Here is a 17,413-nt window from a genome sequence, read left to right on the forward strand (position 1 = left end):
GACCTCACCGAACAGCTTCAGACTAAGGTATATAAGGTAACTATAAGGTATATAAGGTAACTATAAGGTATATAAGGTAAATTTGGCTTCTACTTCGATTTTTGCCTAGAAACCACTTTAAGGTAAACCCCATCTCAGCCAGCTCTAACCTATAGCTCACCCTGATCCTGAAATGCCAGTGTGAGGTGGTCTGCAGTGTGGACACTCCTTCTGCCACCTTCACCTCTGGGGAATGATGACAAGTCCTTCCCTTTCATCCCTGTTGCCGTGCCATTTAGAACTAGAAGAGGAGCAAAAACCCACCCCCAAACCCTCCCTTATCCCCTGGGTATTCCGGATCATGGAAGAAATGGCATGAAATCGAGCACATCTCCAGGCCAGAGGCAGAGAGGGGAGGCTGCAGGCAGAGGAAAGCTGGCGTCGTGAGCCCTTCACTTGTCTTTGTCTGGAAGGTTGGCAGATCAGAGGCCTGGGCTCTCACCCAAAGGTTCAGGCTGTGCTCTCCCAGCTCCGAACCATATGGGCAAGGAAGGAGGATCCTCTCCAGGGACTGAAGATGAGTCAAAGCGAGTTGTTAGGGATGGCTTTCCAGGAAAGCAAGGCTTGGAGAATAAAAGCTGGCTGGGTCTGGATAGGGTCAGTGAGGGCGAGATGTGCATGAAGCCCCAGCACGCCAGGGCTTTGTGACCCAAACCCTGCCCCGTCCTTGCTCCAGGAAGATGCTGAGTTTCATTGGATTCAGGCTGGCTCTGATGATAAGGACTGGATGCTTTGCCTTGGGTTTCCCATGCAGCAGCGCTTTACCTGCCCCGTGAGAGAGGATCTGAGATTGAAACGTCTTCGAGGGCGTCTGCAACACAACAGGAACCAAATCAGCCTCTTCCCCCCCATCCCATGCAGAGGTGATGCACACAAGGATCCCTGTGCCTCACCTCATTGCTCCTGCAGCAGGAGCATCGCTGCTGCCTTCTCTCATGGTCCCGACACATAACGTCACCTCTGGCATCAAGGCTTCGATATGGGAATAGCAAGGTGTGCGGAAAGCAGATGAGCTTTAAGGTCCCTTCCAACCCAAACCAGCCTGTGATTCTATGGTTCTATGACACAGAAATCATGCCAGATTCCCCTCTCTCTTCACCTGCCTGAGACAGGGTCCGTCCTTGATGGATTCGCTTTATGGGATGCTCATTTCGGAGATGCATAAAGGAGAAGATGCAGGGAGACACCAAGGGAGATGCTGCAGATCTGGGTAAGCCTGAAAGGTTGTCCAAAGGATGCAGAGAAGCAGCTCCCCAAGGAGCACAAAGCCTGGGGGAGGGATTTGGAAATAGGATTTAAACCTGGATTTGGGGAAGGCCATAAACCTGCTTTCCTCCCAGCGGAGCTCCAAACCCACCCTGAGGCAAGGTTGCCCTCTGGTGAGACCTCATTGCTCTGCAAATCGAGGCATGAAAGGCGACTGAATGCGACTGCTGGCGTTACACGTCAAAATGAGATTAAGAACGGGGGATCCCTATGGAGGTGCCTTAAGAGGGTTTGGAAATCAGAGGGAGAATCCTTTAAAATCAAGGCAAACCAAATCACAGCCCTTTACTCCCGATGCACCCGGCTTATGGTGCACAGCTCCATAAGCTTGTCCAGAGCACCAAGAGGTTTTGGAAGTGGCACATTCAGCTGCTAAATGGAGACCCTGCCTTAGGAAAGAGCTATCCCTGCTCTTCCCTAAGCCTGAAAGTCTGATTTCCCCACGTTTAAAGCATCCGGTGGGATTTACGGTTTCCCCACAGCATCGCTCTCGGCTGCCAATCCTGTGCTGTTGATGCACATCCCCAGGGATGGGATGCTGCGCTTGGGGAAGCTCGTACAGTGCATTAAGAGGAAGGAAAACCCATTTATTCAAGGGGTTTGGGGGTACCAAAGGCTCATCAACCATCACTTGTAAGGCAGGGATGTCCTCTTGTGGCTGCAGCAGTGCAGTGCAGTGATTCCCGATCGATCATGGGATTTTGCTATGTAATTCACTTCCCACTTCTCACCTGCTCCAAATCAAGCCCCAAATCCCATGCGAATATAAGGCCAGAAATCCTTTCCTCGAGCTTCACTTGCCATCCTTGCAGCTAAGAGGCTTCTACTGAAGGTAAATCGGAAGCACGCAAGGCCAGGGCTGTGATTTGAAGCCCAGATGCTTTCCTGGCAGAGATTTCTTCCCGCTTGCTGCCTTCAAAAGGAAAACTGATGGAATTATGCCCTTTCTTCTTGCCATCAGGTGGGTTTGGTGCTGGCTGCAGCACCCTTCACTCTCCTGTTGCTGTTGCAGGGTCTGCTCCAGGACAGCCGACTCGCAGGGATGGATGTAGGATTTCCTCCATAGGGAGCCACTGACATCTAGTGGTAACGTTTATTGATGGGAAATGATTATCCCAAATGTTTTCCGGGGGCTGAAAGGAGGGAATAGCGAAAACAAAGAAGGGAATGGCCACAGCATCAGCCTGGCACTGCAGATGGGGACGTGATGCCGTTGGCAAGGCAAGGAGGGCACAGCAAAGCATCACACAGAGCCCTGAAAGGGGGCAATCTCAGTGCTGCAGGGCAGGAGCAGTGAATGCAACTGGGGCCTCATCCTGGGAGCCAGAATTCCCTGGGAAATGGGTGGCAGGCTCAGTCCCCCGGGAAGGATGCAATGGATCCGCATGGATCTGCAGAGCTGGGGATGGGGGGGGGGGGGGGGGCAGGCGTGATCAAAAGGGACTTTAAATCACAGCGAGTGGGGAGTAAATGGCTTCCATATGCTCAGACAGCCCCTTAAGAGATGAGAGGGCTGTAAGTGGGGTTTGGTGGCAGCGTGTCCTGCAACGGGGTGGGAATGGGGCTTGGACCAACCTGCTGTCATGGAAAGGGTTGGAACTGGGTGAGCTTTAAGGTCCCTTCCAACCCATTCCATGATTCTAAGCAGGACCCCCCCAAAAAAAAGCCTTGGGATGCTTTGGATGTTATTGCCTCCCCGCATCCCTTTGAGCTGGGTTATGAAGAGCCCAGCGAGGCCACAAGCAATTCCAGCTCCTGTGTGCGGAGCGGAGCCGCTAATGGAAACCAGCAGCGCCTTCGAGCCAGGACTCGAGCGCGTCCTCCGGGATCAAAGGGGCAGCTCCGAGAGCGGAAAGCCGGGAATAAACTGCATCCTGTTGGAGAGACGGGCCCTGTGCCGCCCGCAGCCTTCACCTGTCCTGGGTCAGAGCAGGGGCACCGGCTCGGCATGGGATGGGTTGGAAGGGACCTCAAAGCTCATCCGGTGCCATGGGCAGGGGTACCTTGGACACTGGCAGGGATGGGGCAGCCACAGCTCCTCTGGGTACCCGATGCCAGCGCCTCAGCATCCTCACAGGGAAGAGCTTCCTTATACCCCATCTCAATCTCCCCTGTTTCAGCTTAAAGCCATCCCCCTTTCGCTACACAGACCCAACCACACCGTACATGGGGCTGCTCTTTACCTTTACTCCTATTAATCTCCCTATTTCCCCCCACACACACATACACAGTCACAAACCACGCTTTAAAAAACCAAGTAACCAGAGCCCTGGCCCTGAGCAGCGCTGCTATTTAGAGCCAGGGCTGTGTTTACTACATAGGTAGGGATGGGGCTTTTAAGTGGAGATAATAATAGAGAGGCAGATGTAAATCCATGCTGGAGCAAAGGGAGCGCAGCCTCTATCCCTGCTGCTCAGCTCTGCCTGGGTCCTGGTTTCCCAGGAATCCTGAGGTGCCAAATGGTGCTTTATCCTTTTGGATCTTCTTAGGATTAGGGGAGGGGAAGGAAAAGAAGGGTTTAGAGGAGCTGGTCCTTGGGCTGGCACCCAGAGCAAGGTTAAAGGAGCACAAACCCAGTCCTGAGCATCCACTGCTCCTTGAAGATGAGGGTATGGAGCAGGATGAACTCCTTCAAGGGTATCTCCTGGGCACAAAGGGCATTCCAGAGGCCAGGAATCTCATGAGCTAACGAGGCTTAAAAGGAAAGCAGGAGTAATACGTAAAGAGCAATCTCCCTTTCTCCATTGGAGCTGGTTGTTCCCTGGTGCTGAGAGGGCTCCTGCCCATCTCCTGCTGTTTGCGTTTTACCTGAGGCTCTTACAGCCCCGGAGGGGTGTAAAAGGGAGCACGGACACAAGGCAAAACTCCATTGCAAGGCTGGTTGAGGCTGTGGTCTGCTTCCAGCTGGAGCAAACCCCATGTGGGCCCAGCTGTTTGCTCAGGGCATGGAAACCTCCTTGTCCGTGTCAGTGCTGGAGCTTTCCCTGGGGCCCACAGCCCTCTGTGCCCTTGGCTAAGCAAAAGGACATGGGAACCAGGAAGGGGGGAGTCTCCGGAGGCACCTTCTGCCTTCCAGGCTGGAATGAGATGCTTTCCAGCTGGCAAAGGCCTGGTGCTTGCCAGCAGTGGAGGGATGCGGGGGGGGGTGGGGAAATGAGGAGGGGGAATCATGGTGTGGTTGGGGTTGGAAAGGACCTTAAAGCTCATCCGGTTCCACGGGCAGGGACCAGGTTGCTCCAAGCCCAACCTGGCCAGCGATGGGGCAGCCCCATAGGGCAAATCCTGCCTTGGTAAGGAGGGCAACAGAGGAGCAGCCCCCTGGAGCAAACCCACCCCGAAGGGGGCTGCATCAGAGCGGGCCGGGAAGAGCCTGGCCTGAAGGGGTTAACGCGGGGAGAGTAACGGGCTGGGGTTGACACTTGGGAGGCAGGCGGGGCTCCCGGCGCCTGATTGGCCTCGCATCGCATCCAAAAGTGGGCTGGTTCGGGGCTTTTTTTTTTTTTTTTTTTTTCCCCTTTTTTTTCTTTCTTTTGCTTTTTTTTTTTTTTTTTTTTCCCCTTTCTTTTCTCCTCCCCCCCCCCCCCCCCCCCCCCCCCCCCCCCCCCCCCCCCCCCCGGCCCCCGCCACGGGGGGGGGGGGGGGGGGGGGGGGGCACCAGCGAGACAGCAAAAATAAACCTCTTATGTCAAAGCCGGAGGGGGGCCGACGGTATAAATACCTCGGGCTCGGCGGAACCGGCTCGGAGCTGCGGTCCGGTGAGGGGGGGGGGGAACACCCTGCGATGGGGCGGCGGGTGCTGCTGGGGGGCCGGGCCCCGCTCCACCTTCTCCTGCTGTGCCACGCCTGGGCGCTGCCTCCGCCGCGGGAGGCGCAGCCGGTGCTGCCCGCCCGCCTGCCCGCCCCGCCGGGGCTGCTGGCCCTGCGGCTGGCGGCCTTCGGTAGAGCCGTCGTGCTCCGCCTGCGCCCGGACGCCGCTTTCCTGGCTCCCCGCTACCGCCTGCAGCGCTTGGGGAGCCGCAGGGCACCCGCCCGCAGCGCGCCCCGCCGGGGATGCTTCTACGCGGGCACCGTCGACGGGAGCCCCGATGGAGCCGCCGTGCTCAGCCGCTGCGGGGGAGCCGGGCTCCGAGCCGCTTTCCTCCTCCATGGGGCCGCTTACGAGCTCCAACCGCTCGGGCAGCGCTGGCCCGGGCCGCCCTGGAGGCGCCCGCATCGGCTCCGGCGCCGCTCTGCTCCCGGTGTTGTTCCCGGTGTTGTTCCCGGGGCTCGGGAGCGGCTCCGCCGCACCAAGCGCTTCGTTTCCCAGGCGCGCTACGTGGAGACGCTGCTGGTGGCCGATGCCTCCATGGTGCGGTTCTACGGGGAGGACGTGGAGGTAAGGGCTGGCCGTGTGCCCCCCACCCCGTGCCCTGCCGATGATCCATCCCCTAACTGCCCCCTTATCCCCTCATCCCCCCCCTCAGTTGCCCCTGCATCCCGCTCTCTGTGTTTTATCCCCCCCAGTTCTCCCTCAATCCCTCTCTTCTCCCACCAAGCTGGGGACAGTGATGGGGACCTTGGCTTTGTGTCGTTGTAGCTGTGTAGGGGCTGTAAATCCCTAGGGCAAAGGCTGCGGGGTTGATCTGTGGGGTTCGGTCAGTGTCTGGGGACCTTTTCCCAGCCCCAGGATCCAACCCCAAGGGATTCTGTGTCTGTACAGGCTGGGTATGGGGATGTCCCATCAGTTTGGGGTCCCAAAGATGGGGGACCCAAAAGTCCTAATGGAAAGATGTCCCAAAGAGGGGGTTAATGCCTTCTTCCTAGGAGCTGAGTAACGAGTAGTCCTCCAGAGCCACCTGTAGCAGCCCAGCAGATGCAGGAACATCCCTTTCCCTCAGCCATCAGAACCAAAATCGGTCCCATTCCTTCACCATGCTTCAACTGTGGAGACCCTGCCCGTGGCCAGGCTCCATGGAGACCCCAGGGAGTGGATGCGTTGGGGGTCTCAGCCCCCCACATCCATCTCCAGGGCTGGGGGCCACCCACTTCCATCGCACGGGGTTGTTTTCCCAGCTCCCCAGCACTGATTCCAGTGCTGCAGTGATGGATTGTTCGGGTCCAAATGCAGGTCTGATGGGGATAACTGCACTGAAGTCGCTCATCCTCAGCCGTGGTTGGTTGGGTATGGGGCTCTTTGAGGATCCCTTGAAGCTGGGGAGCAGTTGGGCTTTGGCTTTGCCATCTCAGCCTCCTTTATCCTTTCCCTGCGGGCTTCATCCGGCTTCTCCGCTCCTAATTCCAGCCCTGCTCAGATGGAGCTGGACCTTGGGGGTTGCTCAGCCTTGGAGCTCCAACTGCTCAGCATCACTCCTGCTTCACCCCTTGCTTGGTTTCACTTGCCAGGCTGGCAAAGGCTTAAGGAGTGCTGGATGCTGCACTGGGAAGCAGCCACTCACAGCAGTCAGCAGCAGAGCTTGCCATGGAGTAATCGGGGTTTTTAAGCACCAGGCATCTAAATGGTGGTGGGAATTGCTCTCCCTGTAGCATGAAGCTGGTCTCCGATACCCCAAAAGGGCAGGAGAAAGAGCGTGTCACATCTCCTCCAGCCAGCATCTTCTGCAACCCCATGGTCTAAAGCAGCACCCCATGGTCTACCTCCTGCTGTAAACAAGGTGCTATGGTTGGGGTAGATGCATGACACAGTTGTCCAGCAGTTTCCAGTCCTCTTGGCTCCCATTCTGCCATCATTTCTCTGTCCCCAAGAGCAGCATCTTTGTGTTATCCAGCAGAGTACCTCTTAAAGGCTTCCTTCCCATCAAAGATCTGGTTTGGGACGGGGAGCAAGAGCCTCTTTAAGCAGTAAGGAGCAAACTTCAACCAGCAGCAAACCAATACAAAGTCACCTGCTGTGTTTGTGTGTCTTTTGTTCCTGCCACACAAATGCAGGGAGAAGCCGGTTCCTTTTAACCCAGGAGACCAAAAGCTGTCTCCCTTCTTCCCAAATCCCCCCTTTATGGGGGGCTAAAAGCACTGCTGGCTTCTTCTTGCTGGTGGTTTGACCCTAGAGAGCTGACAAGGTTGAATCAGAGGCAAGTGTATTTATATAGAGACTTATCTTCCCATAAGCACACTTGAGTGACCAAATCTTTATCCAAAGCCACAAACATCCTTTGTATTCCCAGTTATTTCCTTGCTTTAAGCTGGAATGGCTCACGTAGAAGATGTGTTCAAGCCCTGCAAGTCATAATCAATGCCATGCTGTTAGGAACAGGCTCTTCATGCTTTCTTTCTAATCAATCTGAGCCTCACAGCTCACCTAATCTAGATAACAAGAGCTTCATTCTACCTCCATCGGTACCCATGTTAAACCAGGGGGAAATGATGAAGACCCAGACATGAAACTGCCTTGATGCCTGCAGGAGATGGGTATTTGGGGTGGGATTAGCAGCAGGATGGTGCTGAGCAATAGGATCTGTGAGCAGCAGGTTGTGGAGAGCTGCACAGGATGTGACCTGCAGTGATTGGGAAAAGCCTCTTTACATGGAGAAGAGTGCGAGGCCCCAGGCTGGACGCAAGGGATAACTTGTGGAGGGTCCAAAGGTGCTTGAGGGGGAAGAGAAAGGGATTGTGAGCATCACCAGCAGAGCTAAGTGTGGGTTTGAGTGCGGGAAGCTGAGGCAGGACACGGTGCAGGGGCCTAATCCCTTTGGTATGCAGCCGAAAGGGCGTCCGGGCCGAGCACCTGCAGCACAGGCTGCACTTGCAGGGATGCTCTGCGAGGTTCCAGGGATGTTTGCTGAGACATCGGCATTCCCAGCCAGTTGGCAGCAGGATGGGATTCCTGTGGTGGGATTTCTCCAGTCTCTTGGGTGTGGATGCGATGAGTTTCCAAGCTTTCCTCTGCAAACACGATGGCTACGATCCCTCTTCTTTTCCCCCTTGTGCTTGTGAGCAAGGAGTCTGCAATTCCTTGCTCCAGGAGCTAGTAATGACTCAGGCTGAGGGCAAAACCTGATGGGTCTGATTAAACTGGGATTCCTCACTGGAATTCTGCGTTTTCCAGGCAGATTTAAGAGGTTTTAGGGGTGGTGTTGCTGCCCCTTCCCTCTAAGACCACACGGGTTCTGGGGTCCTGCTGCCAGCTCTCCCAAACCCAGGCTGGCCATCCAAGTGACTTTGGGAGTAAAGCCCTCATCCCTCCCTTTTCCCTTGGCTGCTGCCCATGGTGTTTGTAAGGGAATGCTTGGCTTGGGCTCCAAAGCACAGGAGGAGGCTGGCAGGGCGGCTGCTGCCACTGTGGGTATCCAAGACAGGCTGGGATGTGTTTTGACCACTTGTTTGCTCAGAGCCCTCACATCTGACCCTGTGTTTTCCTGCTTCCATCCATCCGCGCTCCCAAAATCTCAGCGTTCCTCTCCCGGTGGGGTTGGTTTGGTTCCTCTGCGGAAATTCGGGCTTCCAGGACCAAAGGGGGGGGGGAAATCCCAACCCCATAGAGCCAACAACCCTGGGAACAGATAAAGCTGCAGCATCAGGTTGAGCATGCATCTCCACAAGTGTATTGGAGGGAGGCGAGGTGCTCTGGGGTGCTCCGTGCAGAGATTTTGCAAGCACTTGTACCAGAAAGCAAAATCCTTCACCATCACCAGGCTAAAAACAACCACTTCAGTTCCCCAGGCTCTGATTTATGCCCATGTGTTCCACTGACCCTCTGCATGGGCTGTTTGCTGCTGGCAGCCTCATGGCAGGGCGATGCTGGTGGCTCCTAGGAGCAGCAATGCTGTAGCGGGAGGGATATCGGAGCTCTGTAATGCAGTTGCCACACAGAAGGCATCCCCTCTCTTTCTGTTAGTGGGGGAGAAAGGGTGGAATTTGTTCTTCTTGAGACCACGGGGGGCCAAGGATTGCAGCTGGGGAGAAAAGAGGTTCTGGGGACATCACCAGGCACTGGGGGATGCTTGTGCCTGGCTATGGAAGCAGCATATGGAGCAGAGGAGGGATGCTCCTGTGGTCCTTTCTTGGTGCCCTGTCCCCCCCACAGCAGGTAAGGGGCTGCTTTTCCAGCTGTATTTACCAGCTGGACAGAAATCCTGCCGTGATCTCCTGGGATGCTGGTTGGAAATGGCACGGAAGCACCTTGAGCAGAAACCAGTCCATTGGGCTCCCTATACCTAACCCCCTTGGCTGCCCCACAGCTGATACCCACATCCCCAGTGCTGGAATGACACCCTGGAGAAGGCAGCGCTCCTTCCTGGATGGCTCACCAAGCCAAAGGAGGATGGGACAAGCGGGATTCAACTCAGTTGCTGGCCAAAAGCCTCCCCTGAGCCCTGGGGATGCTGTACTTTGCTTTTGGCTGCAGCTCCAAGCCCTTGGCCAAGCCAAGGCAATGCAGGTGGATTGCTGCTCTCCCCAGAGGCATCAGGGTCCATCCAAACCCCAAGCAGGTCCTGCACAGCCCGGGTCTGGGTATGAATAGAGAGCAGATGGTGGGACAAGTGAACCTGACCTTTTAAATCCACACTCAAGAGCTGTTTGTTCAGTTTGCTTCCCAGATGAAGGGAAGGCAAATGGATGTTTCCCGAGCCCCTCCATTCCTGCTGCTCAAGGATCCTGCTGGATCTAACCCTGAGGATATCCCGGGGAATTTGGGGTAGGGACTGAGAGCTCCCAGGTCAAAACTACTGGGAAGGAGAGAAACCTGTAATGGGTTAGGAAAGGATGCGGCAGGATTTGCTCCCTTGGGAATGAGGGATGATCCCATGAGTGTCCTGTGCAATGCTGATGAAGCACAGATCAGTCTGTGGTTTTGGCAGGGGGGTGGAATAAGATGATCTTAAGGTCCTTTCCAACCCAAACCATTCCGTGATGCAGAGCTCTGGCACAGGGCATCCCTCCAGGATGCCATCTTAAGTAGGCGTTGTGATGTTTTCAGGGAGATTCCCGATGGATTCTCCCCATGGGGTAAACGACTCCCTCAGAGCACCCACTCCTGGGGATCTCGCCTGGGTTCCTTGCCTTGGTGGTGACTTCTCCATGACATTTGGGCTGGGACGTGAGTCACGTCGTGGACATGGGGCCAGTCTAAATAAACCCGTCTGTCCAGTGCTCCCTGCCCTTGGATAATGAGGAGGACTGGGATACATCCCGCTGAAGCAAAACATCTGTTTGCATGGAGCTGCCAGCGATGGGATCAAGCGTGGCAGAAGGGTCTAAAGGAGCCAAGAGGGCCCTGGTGCAGCAAAGATGTTATTGCTTATGGGGGGGGGGGTTCTCCTTAAAGCCCTCCCTTGCGTGCTAAGGCAAGGGCATTTAGTGCCCAGCAGCATCACGATGGATGCTGCACAGAGCAGGGAATGTGTATTCTGGGGGCAACCCAATAGCAGAGGGCTTCCAGTTGTAAGCAGTGGGAGCACCGGGGTCTTGGGGAGGAGAGGAGCCACTTTCTCTTTCCCAACACCGCATTGTGTAATAGCTGCATTTCTTTCTGCTGACTCCAAGGCTGGGAATGGGTGCCAAGCAGAGGAGGAATGTCGACGCTCTGATAAGATGTTTACATCAGCCTAAACATCACTGGCGCGTTTGACATATTAAGTAATCCCTGGTCACCCCAGTGGCCTGAGCAGGGGATGCTGTTGGGACAAGGCTTGGACATGGCAAAGGGTTTCAGCCCCATTTGTCAGCGGGGAGGTTGGGTTCAGGGAGTTTTATGGTGGTGTGAAGCAAGGTTAATGCTTTGGGAATATGCAAGAGCATGAATGGGAGGTTTTCCGGAGGGATCGCTGGGTGCAAAGGGTTCATTGGAGGTGAAACAGTCAGGGGTGGGCTCGTCCTGCCTGTCCTTCCCGTTGGCACAGGGTGTAAAGCATCACGTAGCATTCCAGGCAGCACTTCATCCATCAACCCAGGTGGCTCCCTGGATGCGGTTGGTTGATGAATGAGGTTGTTTCCTCCTAACCAAAACCATGGCCCCACAGCAGAGTTTTCACCCCGCCCCATCCTTTCCCCCCAGACCCACGTCCTGACGCTGATGTCCATGGCAGCTCGCATCTACAAGCACCCCAGCCTGAAGAACTCCATTAACCTGGTGGTGGTGAAGGTGCTGGTGGTGGATGAGGAGGCGGCAGGGCCCGAGGTGTCCGACAACGGTGGGCTCACCCTGCGCAACTTCTGTAGCTGGCAGCAGAGGTTCAACCCCCCCAGCGACCGGCACCCGGAGCACTACGACACTGCCATCCTGCTGACCAGACAGGTCATCCCTTGGGATGCTTCGGTTGGGGTGGGAAGAGGAGGAAGAGGAGGGATCCCCGCTCCAAGCTCGCAGCAATGGGGGTGGTGGTGGTGGGGGTTGCATTTAGGTTGCATTACCTGGAGATGATGGGGTTGCTGGAGCTGGGGGGGACACCTTCCTCCTGCCTTATCCCTTCGGTGCTGCTCCCAAACAGGACTTCTGTGGACACCAAAGCTGTGACACGCTGGGAGTGGCGGATATCGGCACCATGTGCGACCGCAACAAAAGCTGCTCCGTGATCGAGGATGAGGGGCTGCAGGCAGCTTACACCCTGGCCCATGAACTGGGTAATGCATCCCTTCCCAAGAGGTGTATGGGGGGGTCTGCTGGGAGGGGATGTAGCACAGCCCAGCGCCAGCATCACCCCGCTGGGTACCACCAGCCAAGCATTAGGGAGCCTCTGGCACTGGTAGATGCTATTTTCCACCAGCAAAAGCACTTAGAAGGGCCCAAATTGGTGCAGTTTGGTGCTCTTGGGGCCCCCAGCATAAGAAGGACGTGGAGCTGTTGGAGTGAGTTCATAGGAGGCCATGGAGATGCTGCGAGGGCTGGAGGAGCTCTGCTCTGGAGCCACAGGAAACCCGAACCTACTGCAGCAATAGGAGATGCCTGTTATCTTATAGATGCTCTCAGATGCCCATTCACCTCCTGCAGCAGAGCAGCGCTGGTTTGGTCTCACTGCTGCTCTCTGCTCCTTAGGCCATGTTCTCAGCATGCCCCACGATGACTCCAAGACCTGTGAGCGGCTCTTTGGGCCCCTTGGCAAGCACCATATGATGGCCCCTCTCTTCATCCACTTGAACAAGACCCAGCCCTGGTCTCCTTGCAGCGCCATGTACCTCACCGAGTTCCTGGATGGAGGGCACGGTAAGGCTGGCTTTAGCAGCCTCATCACTCAAAGCAGCCTCTTGCTTAACTGCTGAGTGCAGGGCTGCATCCCAAGAGCGTGACCAGCAGGTTGAAGGAGGTGATGCTGCCCCTCTGCTCTCATGAGACCACACTTGCAGCAGTGAGTGCAGCTCTGGTGTCCTCAGCATCAGAAGGACATGGAGCTGTTGGAGCAAGGCCAGAGGAGACCATGAGGATGTTCAGGGGCTGGAGCACCTCCTGTATGGAGCCAGGCTGAGAACACTGGGGCTGTTCAGGCTGGAGAAGAGAAGCTGCGTGGAGACCTCAGAGCAGCTTCCAGTGTGTGAAGGGGGCTACAAGGATGCTGGAGAGGGGCTCTGCATCAGGGACTGTAGGGATAGGACAAGGGGTGATGGGTTCAAACTGAAACAGGGGAAGTTCAGGATGGAGATAAGGCAGAAGTTCTTCCCTTTGAGGGTGGTGGGACACTGGTACAGGGTGCCCAGAGAAGCTGTGGCTTCCCCATCCCTGGCAGTGTTCAAGGCCAGGTTGGACACAGGGGCTTGGAGCAAGCTGCTCTAGTGGAAGGTGTCCATGCCGGAACTGGATGGGCTTTAAGGTCCTTTCCAACCCAGACCATTCCATGTGCCCTGCTCGGTGCAAGCCATGACATCAATCCCTGATGCATCCCCAGCCTGATTCTTGTGTCTCACCCAGGCGACTGCTTGCTGGATGCCCCAGCAGAGCCCCTGCCCCTGCCTGTGGAGCTGCCTGGCCGAGGAGCCCTGTACAGCCTGGACCAGCAGTGCCAGCAGATCTTTGGCAAGGCCTTCCAGCACTGCCCCAACACCACGGACGAGGACATCTGCGCCCAGCTCTGGTGCAGGACCGGCAGCGGCGAGCCCCTCTGCCACACCAAGAACGGCAGCTTGCCCTGGGCCGATGGCACTCCATGCAAAGCCACTGGGATGTGCTGGGATGGACGCTGCGTGCCGCAGGATGCCCTGAAACCTCAGGTAATGGGGATGGGGTCTGGGACTGACAGGCTGGAGCCGTTGGGATTCCCAGACCTCAAACCTGCCATCTCCTGGGCTGGCTTTGGATTTGCTTGCTTTGTTTTCTGGGTATCTCTCCTTCAACAGCACCTCTCATCAATCCTTTTTACTGGCAATGTGTATTACTGGCAAGCCTATTAAACGCTGCCATGCCTTTTGCCAAGGCTGGTGTGAACCAAGAGCAAGCAGACGCAGATCTGCAATGAAATCATCACTTTTTGCCCTGCCAGGGGAATTAGCAGTGACTTCTGAGTCAGTTAGCCAAGTTTAACTCCGAGCACATGAACAGACTGGTGAGAGTCAGTAATAGCTTCATAGGATCAACCAGGCTGGAAAAGACCTTTAAGATCATCAGACCATTACCTCAAGTCCCCCCCCAACCCATGTCACTGAGAGCCTGAACTTCATGCGACGTGCTTTGCTGCGTCAGGGTTTGCCTGCTGACACGGGGAGGGATTTCAGCAGTGCTCCATGGGGACGGACGGGCACAGGGATGGACCCAGCAGCTTCTCCCATCTCTTGCAGCCGGTGGTGGACGGCGGCTGGGGCCCGTGGAGCCCTTGGGGCTCCTGCTCCCGGAGCTGTGGTGGTGGGGTGCAGTTCTCCTACCGCCACTGCGACAGCCCCAAGCCCCAGCACGGCGGCAGGTACTGCGAGGGCCAGCGCGCCAAGTACCAGTCCTGCCACACCGACGAGTGCCCAGCGGATGGTAAGGACACCGCTTGCCGACGCATCCCACCTCTGCTCCTCCAGCACCCATCGCTGCTCCCTTCTCCCTTAAGCATTCATTTACCTGGGGTGGGAATTCCCTTGCGCTGGGGTTGTGATCCGTTCCAAAGCGGCATCGCTCTGATGCCGGTGCGCTCCCGTATCCCCGCGATGAGGGCAGCAGCTCCTGCAGGTTTCCCACAAGGGCATGTTTTGGCCTTCCCTTGCAGGGAAAAGCTTTCGGGAGCAGCAGTGTGAGAAGTACAACAGCTACAACCTGACAGACCTGGAAGGGAACCACCTGGAGTGGGTACCCAAGTACGCCGGGGTGTCACCCCGAGACCGATGCAAGCTCTTCTGCCGAGCCAGAGGGAGGAGTGAATTCAAAGTCTTTGAGGCCAAGGTAAGATGATAACCGCCCGCTTTCAACCCGTTTCAGACCAAACGCCCTCACTGCTCCCCTGCATCTTGCCTAGGTGATCGACGGGACGCTGTGTGGACCAGAGACCCTCTCCATCTGCGTCCACGGGCAGTGCATCAAGGCTGGCTGCGATCACGTCGTCGGGTCCTCCAAGAAGCTGGATAAATGCGGGGTGTGCGGTGGCAATGGCTCAACGTGCAGGAAAATATCCGGCTCGCTCAACCGATCCAAGTCAGTTCACTACCAAAAGTGCTTGGATAGGACCAGCAAAGCTCTTCCTAGGTCATGTAAAGCCAGTCTGCACCTCACCGCAGAGCTTGTTCGCAGCCGTTGGACTCCAGCAGTGCTTGGCTTCCCTTCCATGCTGTTAACTGGGGTTAACACGCAAGCACCCACAGCCAGGTCACCCTTGCAACAGCCTGCTTTCCTCCCCAGGCTTCAGGGCTAACACTAAGTTTATTTCGGAGCAGCATTACGCAAGCCTAGCAGAGCTTATTTCCTACAATAACAGCTGGTGATGGGTTATGACCATGATGGGCAATGACCCTGGCGATGGGCTTGGTATGCCAGTGTAGATCAGTTTTCTGCGCTGAGGATTTACATGTATCTCACCCCCATGCAGTGATTTGGACACATATTCAAGGGCTGATGTGGGATATAAATAGTTCAATAGCTTCTCCCTAGGCTCTGGGGTGAATTTCAGGCATGAAGGCAGCTGCTTTCCGTGCCCAAGATCCCCATTGCTTTGCCAAAGAGCTGAATTGAAGGCTTTTGTTGAAAAGATGGTAACAAAAGCCCAACACGTCCAGTTCCATGTGGTGAGGTGACTCACGCAGTCCAATTACATTTCCTGAATGGTTTCCTTCCAAGGAACCAGCTGAAATGGGGCTTTCACTCGCCTAGGAATTGTTTGTGGTTGACTAAAGTGAGATTAGCGCGGTAGCTCCAGCCAAGAAGAGATCCCATTAAGATCAGGGTCAGGGTGACTGAGAGCAGACTTTGACCCGAAGGTTTTATTCTGGAATACTCCAAACCCAATTACAGACCGCAGCATCAACCACAGGGATGCATGGAAAACCATCCCAACAGCCCCACGGGCTCAGTCACGCCAGGGTGGTGCTTTATTGTAGCAGCAAGTGATGACCATAGCATGGGGCGCCAAGGGCTTGAGTGCCAAAGCCTTCCTGATGCTGTGCTGTATCTGTTGTATCTATAGCTGTATCACTATCTCATGCTGTCCTTCAGCATCATCAGTGATGGAATCACTGGAGAGCCAGGCTTTTAGTTCCAAGCACTTCACCCGTTTCAGAAGAAAGGGAATAAGGGTGGCAACTGGTAACCATGGGGCTGCTGTTTGATCGCATCGCTCACTTTTGATGGCTTAGAACTGACAGAGGGGAGACTGAGATGAGCTCTTAGGCAGAAGCTCTGCCCTGTGAGGGTGCTGAGGCACAGGGTGCCAGGAGAAGCTGTGGCTGCCCCATCCCTGGCAGTGTTCAAGGCCAGGTTGGACACAGGGGGGGCTTGGAGCAAGCTGCTTCTAGTGGAAGGTGTTCCTGCCCGTGGAACCGGATGAGCTTTAAGGTCCCTTCTGTGATTTCCAGCTCCTGAGAGCTCAGGGTTACAGAGGGGGTGACAAAGAGCCGTCCCCTGCATGGGTCTCCTCTTAGTAAGCCCAGGGAACTAACCATGTCCCTTTGCCCCGTGCAGATACGGCTACAACGACATCGTCACCATCCCCGCGGGGGCAACCAACATCGACATCAAACAGCGCAGCCACCGAGGGGTCCGTCATGATGGGAACTACCTGGCCCTGAGGACCCTCGAGGGCAAGTACCTGCTGAACGGGGACTTTGCCATCTCAGCCATGGAGCAGGACATCCTCCTTAAGGGAACCATCCTGAAATACAGCGGCTCCATGACGACCCTGGAGAGGCTGCAGAGCTTCCGACAGCTCCCGGAGCCGCTCACGGTCCAGCTGCTGACCATCGCCAGCGAGGTCTTCCCACCCAAAGTCAAATACACCTTCTTCATCCCCAAGGACGTCCCTTTCAGCAAGCAGAAAGGCAAAGAGAAGAAGTCGGCCAACATCATCCGCCCCATGCTGACCTCCCAATGGGTCCTGGGCGACTGGTCCGAGTGCTCCAAGACGTGCGGCTCCGGCTGGCAGAGGCGGACGGTGGATTGCCGGGATATGGAGGGCCAAACCTCCTCTACCTGCGACAGAGCCCTCAAGCCTGAGGACATCAAGCCCTGTGGTGACATCCCCTGCCCGCTCTGGCGCCTGGGTCCCTGGTCCCCCTGCTCCCAGACCTGTGGGGAGGGCATCCGGATGCGCAACGCCTCCTGCATCGACTACACCGGCGCAATCACCGCCCCGGAGAGATGCAGCTCACCAGGGCCACCACCGGCCACCGCCGCCTGCGTGCTGCAGCAGTGCTGAGCACCACACCAGCACCACCGGGGCAGGACAGCGAGGGTGCTGTGAGCTTGGTTAACCACTTTCCAGAGGTTCATCCCCATCCCATCCACGTCTACCTCAGAGGGGGGAATAGCGGCAGCGAAGTGGGGAGGGATCGCTTCTTTTCCTTTCTCTTTTTCCTTCCAGCTGGCTGCTTGCAGGGAAGTTGTAATTAAAAGGGAAAATAGGTGTATCCATAGGGTTTTTCCAAAGAGCTTTTGTTAAGCACGGTTGCAGACTCTGTTTGTAAGGATTTGTTGCTGGAAAAGAATGTGGAATCTGGCTTTGCCATCGCCCCGTCCCAGCTGCAGGTCGAAGAGGTCCAGGGTGGGAGGCTTTGCTGA

At 56.1% G+C, this 17,413-nt stretch overlaps 1 protein-coding gene across 1 annotated transcript; it reads left to right on the forward strand.

Annotated features, from left to right (window-relative positions):
* Positions 1–5,086: 5,086 nt before the first annotated feature.
* ADAMTS8 (ADAM metallopeptidase with thrombospondin type 1 motif 8) lies at positions 5,087–17,051 on the forward strand. The gene is made up of 9 exons (XM_057433195.1): positions 5,087–5,680; positions 11,297–11,536; positions 11,730–11,862; positions 12,275–12,442; positions 13,142–13,440; positions 14,005–14,188; positions 14,418–14,590; positions 14,664–14,839; positions 16,319–17,051. Exons 1-9 carry the CDS (start codon positions 5,087–5,089, stop codon positions 17,049–17,051), a joined length of 2,700 nt encoding a protein of 899 aa, XP_057289178.1.
* The last annotated feature ends 362 nt before the right edge of the window (positions 17,052–17,413 follow it).

Source organism: Pezoporus wallicus, unplaced genomic scaffold, assembly GCF_028554395.1.
Source record: "Pezoporus wallicus isolate ANWC-B61680 ecotype Strahan unplaced genomic scaffold, APGP_CSIRO_Pwel_v1 contig_9719, whole genome shotgun sequence".
Classification (NCBI taxonomy): Eukaryota; Metazoa; Chordata; class Aves; order Psittaciformes; family Psittacidae; genus Pezoporus; species Pezoporus wallicus.

Coding starts and splice junctions, on each gene's coding strand:
- ADAMTS8 (XM_057433195.1), top strand. CDS start 5,087: ATGGGGCGGCGGGTGCTGCTGGGGGGCCGGGCCCCGCTCCACCTTCTC. Junction 11,537..11,729: donor CCATCCTGCTGACCAGACAG/GTCATCCCTTGG, acceptor GCTCCCAAACAG/GACTTCTGTGGACACCAAAG. Junction 14,840..16,318: donor GGCTCGCTCAACCGATCCAA/GTCAGTTCACTA, acceptor TGCCCCGTGCAG/ATACGGCTACAACGACATCG.